We start from the raw sequence: 13,595 nt of genomic DNA on the forward strand, positions 1-13,595 counted from the left end.
ATAGTAGACTTCACTGGATGAAGAGAGAGAGGGAACACTTTCCACTTCAATTTATGAGGCAAATATGAGACAGGGAGGGGCTGGCGTTGTGGTGCAGTGGGTTAAGCTATTGCATGCAACACTGGCATCCCATTTTGGAGCGCTGATTAGAGTCCCAGCTGCTCTGCTTCTGATTCAGCCCTGCTAATGCATCTGGGAGGGCAGTGGAAGACGGTTCAAGTGCTAGGCCCTGCCACCCACGTGGGAGACCTGCATGGAGTTCCTGGCTCCTAGCTTCAGCCTGGCCCAGCCCTGCCTGCTGTGGGTACTTGGGGAGTGAACCCATGGATGGAAGATCTCTTTGTCTCTCCCTCTCTGTCACTCTGCCCTTCAAATACATAAATTTTTAAAAAATCTTCTTTATCACTTCAGAGTCTCTTCTTTCCCAGCTTGGACATGTTTCTGGTGTAAACTTTTCCACTGAAAAGTGTGTTTCCACTGCCACCACCTTTGGAGGAGCTGGCCCTGACATGTGCCGTATGCCGCTGGGTGCAGGAGCTGTCCTGTTATTACTGAGTTAGAGTCTGAAGCCCCCTTGCTCCCAGAAATGCCTCGTGGACGTGGGCTCGTGCTGCGGCTGGGCACTTAAACTTTGGTTGGGCAGCTCTCTGCCTGAGGAGAGTAAACAAGGACACCCAAACTTCTTGTTTCCTCCCGGTCAGTTAGAGTACAGGAACCACAGGGATGGACCTCCGTGGGAATTTACCTCTGAGACATCCCAGCACCTCAGCCTCCATGATGTTTCCTTGGAAACCATAGTCCCCTTACTGTGGAGCCATTCCTGTGGACATAGAGCCTCCCCCCTCCTCTGCCACTGAGAGGATCCGGTGGATTTTCTAGCCCAGAGTGTGAGCTCCTGAGGCTGGGGAAGTTAACTAAAGCTTGGCTCAGTTGCTCCTCCCCCCACTAAGTCTGCCTTCTCTCCTTTCCTAACCCTCTTAGCTAAGGGAGAAAGCATCAAGGCTCCGTGGCCCCTGGGTGCACCCCTTCTCCAGCCTTCTGTCCATCGTGGTGGTTTCCGCTGATCCATGATGGCGTGCAGAGAGCTCTCTGCAGGAGAAAAATGAATGACTCAGTTGTGACCTTGGGAACGTATACCTTTTTTTTTTTTTTAAGTATTCTTCACCTGCCCATTTTTTTTCTTTTTCTTTTCCCCTCCCCCCCTTCCCTCCCTCCCTCCCTCCCTCCCTCCCTCCCTCCCTTCCAGGTTTGTATTATCTGTTTGAAAGGGAGAGACAGAGACAGAGACAGAGAGAGATCTTCCATGCACTATTTTACTCCCCCAAATGGCTGCAACGGCCAGAGCTTGGCTGTGCTGAAGCCAGGAACCAAGAGCTTCTTCCTGCATGGGTGCAGGAGCCCAAGCACTTGGCCCGTCCTCTGCCGCTTTCCCAAATGCATTAGCAGGGAGCTGGGTCAGAGTGGAGCAGCTGGGACTGGAACTGGTGCCCATGTGGGATGCCGGTGTTGCAGGCAGCGGCTTTACCTGCTACACCACAGCACCGGCCCCCAACCTTTTGCTTATTAACCTTGAGCCAGAGGTAGGAGGTGGGTTGTTTGCCGTTACTGAAAGACATGTTAAGTAATCTCGCTGTAAATTGTGCTGCTGAGGGTATGTAGCAATCTCTGGGATGAATGAGCCGTTTGGAGAATTTTGAGCTCTTCAGGTCTTGAGTTGGTTGGCGATTGAGAGTCTGCAGGCTCTAGGATGTTTCATTTTCCTTCAGCCGCTGGTAATCCTCAGCCCTTCCCCCTTCCCGTGGGGACTAGTTCTTCTCCGTGCAGTACCGGTCTCACCTTTGGCGAAGTTCCCCGTGCACTCTTCCCATTGTGTTTGCTTTCCTGTCTCCCACACGCCTACTGTCTTCCACCACTCTTTTGGTCTTGAGCAGATGTTCCTTGATGAGTATTTGTCTGTTCGGCTTGATTCTGTGTCCCACAGCTCAGGGCCCGAGTCTTCGAGGTCTGTGTGTCCCCCTTAATTCCTGATGTGCACCTCGCATGATTTACCCTCATCAGAATGCACTGATCCAGTTCCTGATTGTTCTGCACAGTTAGTCCATCTTGCAGGAGTCCCCAATCACAGGTACAGACACACAGAGAAACCCTACCCAGACGTGTAAATAAACATTTAAATATAGTCCGTGGTGGAGACACAGTAAATAAGAGGTTGAATCCCAAGGAAAAAGAAGGAAGAAGTGCCTGGGCTCATTTCACTTTTCTTGTTTTTCTTCCTACAACCTTGGTCTCTCTCTCTCTCTCTTTTTTTTTTTTTACAGAACCCTGCGATCAGCATCACTGAAAATGTGCTGCATTTCAAAGGTCAGTACCTGGCAGGTGCTTCCGGCTTTCTACACAGTTCTGGAGGCTGGGTGGAGGTTTCCCCGAGTCTGTTTCACTCACTTTTCATTGCTGCTCATCTCTGATATTCTTGGAGTAAACTAGATCATTTTGAAACATAAGATTAGAAAAGGCAAAGACTTTAAAACCGCTTGACAAGACTGTGGCTGCAGTGGGGGAGGGAGGGAATCCTAGGCTGGAAATGGAGAGTGTGTTTTAGCTGTAATTCTGCCACTACCTCCGACAAGTTACTGCTGCTCTGGAGCTCGGGGATGAAGGTGTTGGGTTAGACTCTGTGTTTCTCAAGCCTGAGGACCCATGGGCAGGCACCTGAGGAAGCCTTCACGGGGCCCTGCAGGCCTCCTGACTGAGGAGCGTGTGAAGAGCTGACATCTCCACTTGAAGTGACGCCTGCTCCCACCAGCGCTGTGGGGGGATGCGCGCGGCACTGACTGCACGGCAGTCCTTGGCTGTCCACATGAGCCAGGATGCAAAAAAAGGTAGTGAACATTTAAAACTGCTGGACAGGTTCTCGATGAGCCCTTGTGGCTCCCTGAGGTCGCACTTGCAGGCTGGTTGGAGAAGCACTGTGCTCTGCCTAAGGGCTGAAGCCTTTCCGGCTCTGACACCCCGATCCTGTGACTCTGCCTGTCTCCTTTCTCTCCATGTCAGCAGCCGTCCTGCCCTGCCTGCGAGGGAAGCTCTCCGTTCACTGTCACACAGGGGAGCCCCCTCCGTTCAAGGTCTGGGGCTTATTGGAGAACAAATGAGAGTCCCTCTACCCCGATATGTTTGCATGGAAGTACAGCCTGGCTTTTGTGTCTGCTTTCCAACATGAAAGCAGCCACTCAGCATTCTTGGATTCTTGGGCAGTTGTGTACACTTAAAAGGAAGTTAAAAGGGTAAAAGTGATTTCTTGCCACTTAAGAGTTATAAAGGGTCCTACCTTCAGGAATTTATGGTCTTAGAGAATAATAGACACATGTAGTAAATATTAAGCAGATTATACACGTGGCCAGATGAGGGAAGAGATCCTAGGAAGAACCCAAGTAGTAAATGAGTCAGAGAGTGGGTGGGGTGGGCTGTCCAGCTTCAGCTACTTGGTCCAGCAGTCACTGGCACCTGGGCATGGCACCTGCTTGCTGTGCACGGGGATGGGCAGTGGCTCTGACCCAGGGGCTTTCCTCCCGGTTCTCCCGTCCGCCCCAAGCTGCAGTCATCCTCCTTGTTCCATCTGGAATGTGTGAAGAAGTCAGCTTCTCGCTAGCCCTGCTTGGGAGGTTTTAAATGTAGAGTTGTCTTTGAGATGACTTTCCTTAATCACACGCAAGACGGTACACCCACTGCTTTTCGCTGCTCTGAATTTAGAGTCAGAGTAAAGGTGAAAGTTAAATTTATATCAGTGTGGCAACTTTGCCTTTGCTTTTAATATTATTTTTCTTGCCTGTTATTTCTACTGAGTATTGTCAGGGCTGCTTTGAGAGATTAAGATGCTGTTGAACTGATCATCAGAGGACACAGGGAGATCAACTTTGATCCAGGGTTTGGCTTACCTAGCTGTTGCATAGTTTTGCTCATGAGCTGCCATACGTTTTGACCCATTCCTATTTGTGTATTTATGAAAAGACTGTACCCAGCTGCCTTTGGGCTGGCCTCAGTCTCCTCAAGTTCACAGTAACCTGCATTTTTTTCTCTGTAGCTCAGGGACACGGTGCCAAAGGAGACAATGTCTATGAGTTTCACTTGGAGTTCTTAGACCTCGTCAAGCCCGAGGTATGTTCTTCCCTTTCTCGCTTCCCTTCCCACTTCAGGAAATGGGCACCAGCAGTTTAGGGCAATGGGGTCAGGGGTTGTGAGAGAGAAGATAAAGGCCAAAGGGGAATGATAGAGTTCTCTTATTTGGAACACAGCCCAGGCTATAGTTCCAGAGGAATGGGAAAGTTGCAGAACCTGGGTGGAATCTGGGCTGTGCCACTTATTTGCACTGTGAACTCAAACAAGTCTCTTTGCTTGTTCCATTTTTCTCCTGTGTTAAAGAATTGGACCGGCCGGCACTGTGGTGTAGCAGGTAAAGCCACCTCCTACAGCACTGGCATCTCGTATGGGCCCTGGTTCAAGTCCTGGCTGCTCCATTTCCAATGCAGCTCCCTGCTAATGTGCCTGGGAAAGCAGTGGAAGAGGGTCCAAATATTTGGGTCCCTGCACTCATGTGGGAGACCCTAATGAAGCTCCTGGCTCCTGGCTTTAGCATGGCTCAGCCCTGGCCATTTGGGGAGTGAACAAATGGATGAAAGATCTCTCTTTCTCTCTTTTTCTCTGCCTGTGCCTTTCTGTAACTCTGCCTTTCAGATAAATTAAAAAAAAAAAAAAGAATTGGACCAAGTGATCACTAGGGTCTCTTCCAACTCTCATATCCTCTAATTTTATTTGTTTATTTGGAAAGTGGAGAGACAGAGATGTCCCATCCCCTGATTCACTCCCCAAATGGCCACAAGCAGCTGGGGCTGGGTCAGGCTGAAACCAGGAGCCAGGAATTCTATCTGGATCTCTTATGTACTGGATCTCTTATGTACTGGGACCATCATCCACTGCCGCCCCAGGTGCACATTAGCAGGAAGCTGAATCGTAAGTGGAGTAGCTGGGACTTGAATCAGCCACTCCAGTAGGGGACGCAGGCATCTCAAGTGGCGGTTTAACCTGCTTCCCCACAACGCCCGCTCCTATATTTTCTGATTTTGATGTTGGTAAAGGAATAAGGCACCTGTTTTGAGCAAGGTTCCTTAAAGTAGTTGAAGCCCCCATGAGGGAGCTTTGCCACAGGGGCAGTGAGAAAAGTGGAGATCAGGGCGCAGGCAGGTGGTCTTAGGAAGAGTGCTGGAAACGTAATTGAGGTTCCCCCTCTCTCAGGCTGACGAAGCCTCTCCACCTGGCAGAGGGTGGATCGCACCGTTCACTTGGCCTGGGAGCTTGAGCTCGCTGATCTCTGCAGGAGCTCAGTCACTCTGAGAACTGCCCTGATGTCAGCGGCCGCAGAGAGCCTGCCCTGGGGCTTGCTGCGGAGACAGGCTGAGGCCGTGTAGAGAAAAACCGAGCAGGAACAGCCTCCAAGGCTGGTGGGTGGTTGGGCAGACTCCCTAGTGGAGGCTCACACAGGAAACACTGTAACTGAACCAGCGCCTTCTGACATGGATGCCTTTTCTGGAACAAGGGTTTGCTGAACCAAGGCCCTCATTTTCATGGGAGGAAGCTTTGGAAGCCCAGGGTGTGCCTGAGAGGGTGTTTGCACCCGGGGCTTGGGTGACTGGCTCTGGCAGGCGGTTCCCGCAGGTTCCCTCCAGGCCAGCCAAGGGCCATTTGCCTTTCTTACCCAGATTTCCTCCTGTGCCAGTCACTGGGGAATCTCACAGGCCCCACATCAGCTCGTGGGGGTCGGGGCTGCTGGGAGAAGGGAAGCGCATGCGCTAAGCCGGCCCCACAGCTTCATGTGAGAGCTGGCGGGCCGTCCTCATCTCTGGCCTTCTCTCGCAGCCGATTTACAAGCTGACCCAGAGGCAGGTGAACATCACTGTGCAGAAGAAGGTGAGCCAGTGGTGGGAGAGACTCACCAAGCAGGAGAAGCGCCCACTGTTCTTGGCCCCCGACTTTGACCGCTGGCTGGATGAATCTGACGCGGAGATGGAGCTCAGAGCCAAGGTTAGTGAGGACCTTAGGACCTTAGGGCTTCATGAGGAAGCCCAGAGACACGGGCAACTCAGGCACTGCTCCGTGTCTTGCAGAAGGGGGCCGGGTTACAGATTCCTTCACAGACCTGGTGACGTGATCTCAGATAGGTACTGGCCATGTGTTTTGTAGACGGTTCCCCCGCTGGGGTCTGTCTGGTGTGTTCCTTCTGGCTGGATGTGGGTGGGGGTTTCTGAAGAGGGAGACCACAGGGAAAGTGCCTTCTTGCCACAGCACGTCAGGGGCACACCGTCAACACGCCCTAGCACTGTGACTGCTCGCTGTGGACCAGCTGGCTCAGGCGCTGTGTGCTGGGGGTCTCTCTTGTACCCACCCCGTGCCTTCTCTTTGGAAGGAAGTCACTGCGGAGCCCCCACTTCAGGAGTGCAGAGTTGTGCCGCTTTCGAGTAGAGTATCCACCTAGTTTATTTTACATACTTCTACACGGCCATTTGATATCAGTCATTTATTGATATCAGTATGGACTCAGGAGTGTTTATTTTATACTTTGGGTTGTCATCAAATACTATTTTTATTTTCAGATTGTTCCAGCTTTGGCCACTGGGAGAGGTTTCACTTAGCTTTTGTGTCTTTTTGAGAAAGTCCTATCCTTGTAGGACTTTTGTTTTTTGACTGCTTCCCTAATTCCTGGCACCATAATCTGCTGCAGGCTGTGAGCTCTCAGATTTCCTGCAGCAGCCATTTCTCGAAGGAGCTCTCTGCTTTTCATGAAGAATGGTCCTGGAAACGCAAACTGTAGAGTTCGTTTGCTGCTTGATGGGCTGACCCCTTATACACATGCCCTACAAGCATTTCTATGTGTGTCCATCTGTGTCCATATTAAGCTCAATATGAATTCACACTCAGAGATGTGATCTTAGTTTCTGGAAAAATTGAACTAAGAATCTAGAAGTCATGAAAAATAAAAGAGCCATCTACTTGCTGCCTTAAACTTCTGTTTTGTTTCTTTGTGACAAATCCTCTAGTTGTCCTTTCCACCTCTAACATGGCAGGGTGCCCACTCGGCAGTTTGGAGGCCAGCGGCCTGGTTCAATGCTGTGGACACTGGAGGGCCATCCCGTGGTGCTGATGCCCCCAGGAGGGAGGCGGCAGGTGCGCCACAAGCTAAGACACTCTCCCCAGTGGAGCGCTGGCCGCAGTTGGAGAGGTAGCTGTGAGGGAGTCAGATCACTTATCCAAGAATGTGCATCTTTGTAAGCACCTGGGAATGTTAACTATGTTCTTGGAAAATTTCTGTCTACGTTCTAGGAAGAAGAACGTCTAAATAAACTCCGACTGGAAAGCGAAGGCTCCCCTGAAAGTAAGTCCCCTGATGCTGTGATGGATTCCAGCTGTGGTCGAGGCGGGGGCAGGGGGCCGGGCTGGGGGACTGCGGCATGGCAGGAAAGCTGGTGACTTCCCGCAGAGAACTGTATGCATGAGCCTGTCGGACTCCTGACTGCACACCCCCATCAAAAGCTTGTTTCTGTTTGGGGCCTGGAGTCCTCTGAGGAGCCAAGACTGTGCAGCAGAATGGATGCAGCTCAGTGTCCTAGGCTGGCCTGGTGGCAGGCGGCACCTAAATGCCGCACAGACCTGCGGACAGGTGTGTGAGTTCAAGGCTACGCTCCTGCAGCCGTAGAGAAGTGTGCTTGCCAGCCTTAAAGAGGATGTAGTCTGGGCAGACCTGCTATTCATTAACATTTGAAAAATCCATTTCTGTTTCTATTTCTATCTGTCCAGCCACTGAGAAGCAAGAAGCTCTGTAAGCGTATTATCTTCCAGGTGACGTAGTTGGATTAAATCCAGCAGCTAGCAGCTTCAGGTGGTGAGGGAAGCATTTCATTAGGCCCTGATGGGGAGCCAGGGGGAGCCACTGTAGCCCCTGCACTCCCAAGAGCTTGCATTGCAGTGGGAGGACTGTGCAGGTTTGTGTGCAGCTAGCTGTGAACAGCAGACCGAAATAAAGCTCTTCCTTTGTCTCACCCAGAACTTGGCCAAGTTTTAGTGACTTCAACTTGCGTGCTGTGAGGGAGGAAGGGGGCAGGTTTGGAGCAGTGGCTTTCAAATATGTTTCCCAGTGCTCCAGGGGTTCCAGGAAGTACTGCAGGGGAAAGCCGAGCAAACAGGCCAACCTCAGTCATGGTAGCTCTTTTTTTTGTGTTTTATAAATTGGGGTTCTTGATAAAATTTCTTTTGCAAAGGAGTTTTAAAAATATTTGAATAGCCACTAATTGAGAGGAATATATTGACTTTTAGAAAACGCAAAGAAACAGAGAAGATTTGTGGAGAAAAAGAATAATGACAACATAAAAGGGCCACCTTGAGATTTAAATTAATTTCCTGGTGCTTTAAAGGGATATTTTCAGGGGTCCATGTAGCGGCGCAGGGCTTTAAGCCGCCCTTGTGATAATGCCGGCATCCCATATGGGAGCAGCTGTTTGAGTCCCTGCAGCTCTCCTGATCCAGCTCCCTGCTCATGTGCCTGGGAAAGCAGCAGAGAATGACCCAAGTGGGAGACCCAGATGAGGTTCTAGGCTCTTGGCTTCCGCCTGACCCAGCCTCTGCTATTGCAGCCATTTGAGAAGTGAGCCATGATGGGGGATCTTTCTTTCCCTCCCTCTTTCTGTATTACTCTGCCTTTCAAATAAGTAAATAAATAAATCATTTAAATAAAAGGATAAATTCAGAAATAGGTAACAATTCTTATATATGGATTTTTAGGGCGTTTTTAAAGCTTTAACTTTTTTTCTGAATTTGTAAAGTTTCCTGATGAAGGAAATTCTTTATTATACAGAAGTATAATAAATTTTTATGATTTTAAAGAAAAGTATTTTAATTAGTCATATGTTGTGAAGAGGCTTGACATTTTTTTTGCCCCTTTGGATGTACCTGCTTTTTTTAACCATTAAACATTTTTTAGAAATTTTACTTATCTGACAGGCAGAGAGAAAGAGAGAGGGAGACAGAGGGAACTCCTGGTCATTCTCCAAATGACCACAATTAGCCCTGGCTGAAGCTGGGAGCTGAGAACTTTATCTGGGTCTCCCACCTGAATGGCGAGGATCCAACCACTTGAGCCATCACCACTCCCTTGTGGGGTTCTCATCAGCAGGAAACTGGAATCTGGAGTAGAGCTGGGATTGGAACCCAGCACTCAGATATGAGATGCAGGCGTTCCAGCTAGTGTCTTAACCACATGCCAAATACCCACCCCAAGGGCTGTTTTTTTTTTTTTCTTTTCTAGAAGATTTGTTTATTTTTATTTTATTTTTTAAAAAGATTTATTTATTTATTTGAAAGAGTTACAGAGAGAGGTAGAGACAGAGAGAGAGAGAGAGAGAGAGAAGTCTTCCATCCGCTGATTCACTCCGCAGATGGCTGCAACAGCTGGAGCTGCGCTGATCCGAAGCCACGAGCCAGGAGCTTCTTCCAGGTCTCCCACTCGAGTACAGGGGCCCAAGGACTTGAGCCATCTTCTACTACTTTCCCGGGCCATAGCAGAGAGCTGGATCAGAAGAGGAGCAGCCAGGACTAGAACCGGCGCCCAGATGGGTTGCCAGCAGTTTAGGCCAGGGCTGTAACCTGCTGCACCACAGCGCCGGCCCCAGAAGATTTGTTTATTTATTTGAAAGTCAGAGTTAGAGAGCCGGGGAGAGATAGAGGTCTTCCACCTGCTGGCTCACTCCCCAAAAGGCCACAACAGCCAGGGCTAGGCTAGGCTGAAGCCAGGAGCCAGGAGCTTCATCCAGGTCTCCCACATGGGTGGCCAGGCCATCAGCAGGGAGCTGGATCGGAAGTGGAGTAGCTGGCACAGGAACTGGCGCCTTTTTGGGATGCCAACATCACAGATGGTGGCTTTACATGCTCCACCAAGCGCTGACCCCCTAAGACTGCTTTTGAGTGACCACACTGTTAAATGTGATTATCAGTTAAGTGTCTGTGCAGAATTTTCTGTAGCCCAGGAATAAATAAATACATGTCACCGAAATCTTAGTTTTCATTTGCTGTTTCTTCCTCCTTGAGCTGGTTTGACCGGTGTGAGTATAAAAACATTCCAGGAAAGAAGAAACTGTAGACGATACTGAGATGACTAGAGCAGCAGCTGAGTGGGCCTTCCAGCTCCGCTGCTTCCTGGGGTGGTCAGTCACGCTCTGCCAGGGTGATTTGTTCCCTTGGGTTTGTTAAGTCTGCACCTTGTGCCTTGAGGCTGTGAAAGGAAAGACTTGAAAACACACCTTGTGCACTAATTCTTCCTCGTCTGCTTCCCTATGGGGCAGGACCCCGGGCTGGTGAAGATCTGGGGCAGGTATTTGCATGGGTGCTCGGGAGCACCGAGGTAGGAAGAGGGTTGATACCGTCGAGCTGTGCCCCACTCACCCCTGTCCAGCGGTGACTGGCTTTTCACAGCGCTCTGTCTTGCTTTGCTTTTCAGCTCTGGCGAGCCTGAGGAAAGGATACCTGTTCATGTATAATCTCGTGCAGTTCCTGGGCTTCTCCTGGATCTTTGTCAACTTGACAGTGCGGTTCTTTATCTTGGGAAAAGGCAAGTAAGGCTAGCCTATTGCTGTGTCGTGGTACACCTTAATTCCCATGGCCTTGTGAAACAAGCAACTGGATACTCTTTCCACTTATCAAGTGAGGAAACAGGCCTAGGGCTGGCCAAAGACACATCCATGTAACTCCCTGTGGGCACATCTTGGGCAAGCAGCCTTTTCTTTGTTCACTACTGGTTTGTTAGTAACTAAATAAATGCTGTCATACTTCCAGCCAAAGTTATGCATGCCCATGAGAGATTGACTTTCTTGAAGCCCAAATAGATTCTAAAGTGCACTGTCCTACAACAGAATGAAAAGATTATCATAAAGATATTAGTTCTTCCTCCATTAATTTGTATGTCTAACAGAATCCTGGCCAAAGCCAATGCCGATGGAAGATTTTTTGAGAATTTGATCTAAGGTATTCTGAAATATTTGGAAGAATAAATAGTTAATAAAATTGAAGGATGAAGGAACTCAAGAGAGCTGTTTTTCTACCAGATGCAAAAGTATGGTAATTAAAGTAGGTATAGCATTAGCATAAGAACAATCAGTAGAGCAGGTTAAGTGGTACATACCTAGCTTTTATCTATATCTGAATACATATGTGATAGAAGAGGAACCTTGAAACACTGGAAAAAGAAATGTTTTCCAGTTGATTTTTGGGATGGGAAATCCAGTATTTCCAAGGAAGCTTACCAAACTTTGGGTACAAGAAATCTGGCTCTTATACTGTATATAAAAAACAGAATTTGAGTCACCTACCAGAAAATTAAATCATGATGGAAGACACAGGTACATATTCATAAAGGTCTCATGTGGAAGGGTAGAACTTCCTAAATAAAAGTGCTAGACAGTGTTGTTTCTAAAAGGTTGATATATTTGACTATGAAATACCTAAATTCCTGTGTATCTGAAAGACCCCAGGTGAGACAGCGGTAAAGATGACGCGCATTTTAAGGTGGAAGGCAGCATGGGGATGGGGGTTGGTTTCTTTATATGTGATTTAAAAATGTGAAAATTGATATAAAAATGTGAAAATTCCACTCAACAGGTAAGTAAAGACATAGACAGGCAATTTGCATAAGAGCAAGTGAAACTGATTTCACATGTGGAAAAATGTTTAACCCAGTGATGGTGGAAGAATGAAAAATAAAGATGTTATTTTTGATTTGTCAGTTTTACAAAGAGCATGTGTTAAAATAGATGCAGCTGAGACTAGCGGAGGCCACCCAAGTCCAGCAGGTGTGCTTGTGGGAAGTCATTTGGCAAGCTGAACTCCTCGTATGTTCCCACCTGTTTATTTCACTTCTGGAAATACATTTTTTAAAAAAGATTTACTTACATGAAAGGCAGAGAGAGAGCGTGAGAGCAGGTACTTCCATCTACTGTCTCACTCCCCAAATGCCAAAGCCAGGAGACTGGAACTGAGTCTGGGGTCTCACATGTGGACCGCTTAGCTGCCTCCCAGGAGCATTAGCAGGAAGCTGGATTGGAAGCAGAGGTGGGACTCAGTCTCAGGCACTGATATGGGTGCAACCATCTCTCTACCTACTGTGGCACAATGCCTGTCCCTGGAATAATTTTTTTTTTTTTTTAAAGATTTATGTATTTATTTGAAAGGCAGAGTTAGAGAGACAGAAGCAGAGAGAGAGATATCTTCCATCTCTGGTTCACTCCCCATATGGCTGCAATGGCCAGAGCTAGGCCAATCTGAGGCTAGGAGCCTGGAGCTTCCTGTGGGTCTCCTATGTGGGTGCAGGGGCCCAAGCACTTGCCATCTTCCACTGCTTTCCCAGTCTATAGCAGAGAGCTGGATCGGAAGTAGAGCAGCTGGGACTCGAATGGGTACCCTTATGGGATGACAGCACCGCAGGCAGCAGCTTTACCTGCTATGGCACAGCTTTGCCCCCCAGAATCTGTTTTAAAGAAAAATACTTATGGGAAAAGTTTTCCAAAAACATACGCATTAAGCCATTCTTTATTTTAGTGACAAACTAGAGACTACTTAAATGTCCATCAGTGAGGAATTGCTTTTTTTCCCCCTTGCATACTCATTGGAGTTCAGTGAAGGAAATATGATTTAGTGTTCATAATAACATGGGAAAATACAGTAGACTTAAAAAGTAATCTATAAATTCATTCTTCCAGTTTGATTATGTACATATAGAAAGGGGAAGAAACAGATATTCACAGAAAGATCAGAAGTGGGGGCTGGTGTTTTGGCACACTTGTGGCGCCAACACCCCTCAGAGTACCCATTCGAGGCCGGGTTACTCTGTTCATGATCCAGCTTCTTGCAAGTGCTCCTGGAAAGACAGTGGAAGTATTTGGGCCCCTGCCACCCTGTGGGCCACCAGGATGGAGTTCTTGCCTCCTGTCTTTGGCTTGTCCCAACCTGGCTGTCGCATACATTTGGGGAATGCAATGGGTGGAAACTCTCTTTTTCCTGGTGCCTGCCTGCCTCTCTGTTGGTCTGCCTTTGAAATAAATAAATAAATCTTTAAAAATAATCAGAAGGAATATACCGTTTTCAAATTGAATGTGGGTAGCTTAAAATTTTTGAAGTTTTTCTCTATTTTAAAATATGTGGGAGTATAAATATAATGAGAAATACGTGTATAAGTTACTTGAAAAGCGGGGGAAAAAGGCCTATAGGCTATTTTATTGTTCAGTCCTAAATTTTCCTAGCTGAGGTTTAGAGGCGGTGAATGGTGGTTAGCTCTGGAGTGGAGAAAGGAGGTACATGTCTCCTGCCTCCCCCACAGCCGGGCCGGGGACAGCTTTCCAGCTGTCCAGTGCCTTGAACTCCTGTGGGGCCAGACATATTCTGATGATTGATTTAAAGAAACAAGGGCGGTCTCAGACAGCTACCCTCAGACTACAGCCTCTGTTAGCCTGGATAATCCCGAGTCCCCTGGAGAGGAAAGAGGGACGTTCAGGTGCCTGCTGGCTGGG

The 13,595-nt window shown here is 48.4% G+C and overlaps 1 protein-coding gene across 1 annotated transcript in view; it reads left to right on the plus strand.

Annotated features, from left to right (window-relative positions):
- Window positions 1-13,595, plus strand: part of HACD3 (3-hydroxyacyl-CoA dehydratase 3) — a 47,780-nt gene that overhangs the window by 18,258 nt on the left and 15,927 nt on the right. Inside the window, exons 2-6 of the mRNA XM_002717945.5 lie at window positions 2,319-2,361; window positions 4,079-4,152; window positions 5,908-6,072; window positions 7,369-7,420; window positions 10,535-10,645. Of these exons, the coding sequence (XP_002717991.1) occupies window positions 2,319-2,361; window positions 4,079-4,152; window positions 5,908-6,072; window positions 7,369-7,420; window positions 10,535-10,645 (445 nt within the window). The remainder of the gene's footprint in view (window positions 1-2,318; window positions 2,362-4,078; window positions 4,153-5,907; window positions 6,073-7,368; window positions 7,421-10,534; window positions 10,646-13,595) is intronic.

The sequence above is a fragment of the Oryctolagus cuniculus genome, chromosome 12, assembly GCF_964237555.1.
Source record: "Oryctolagus cuniculus chromosome 12, mOryCun1.1, whole genome shotgun sequence".
Classification (NCBI taxonomy): domain Eukaryota; kingdom Metazoa; phylum Chordata; class Mammalia; order Lagomorpha; family Leporidae; genus Oryctolagus; species Oryctolagus cuniculus.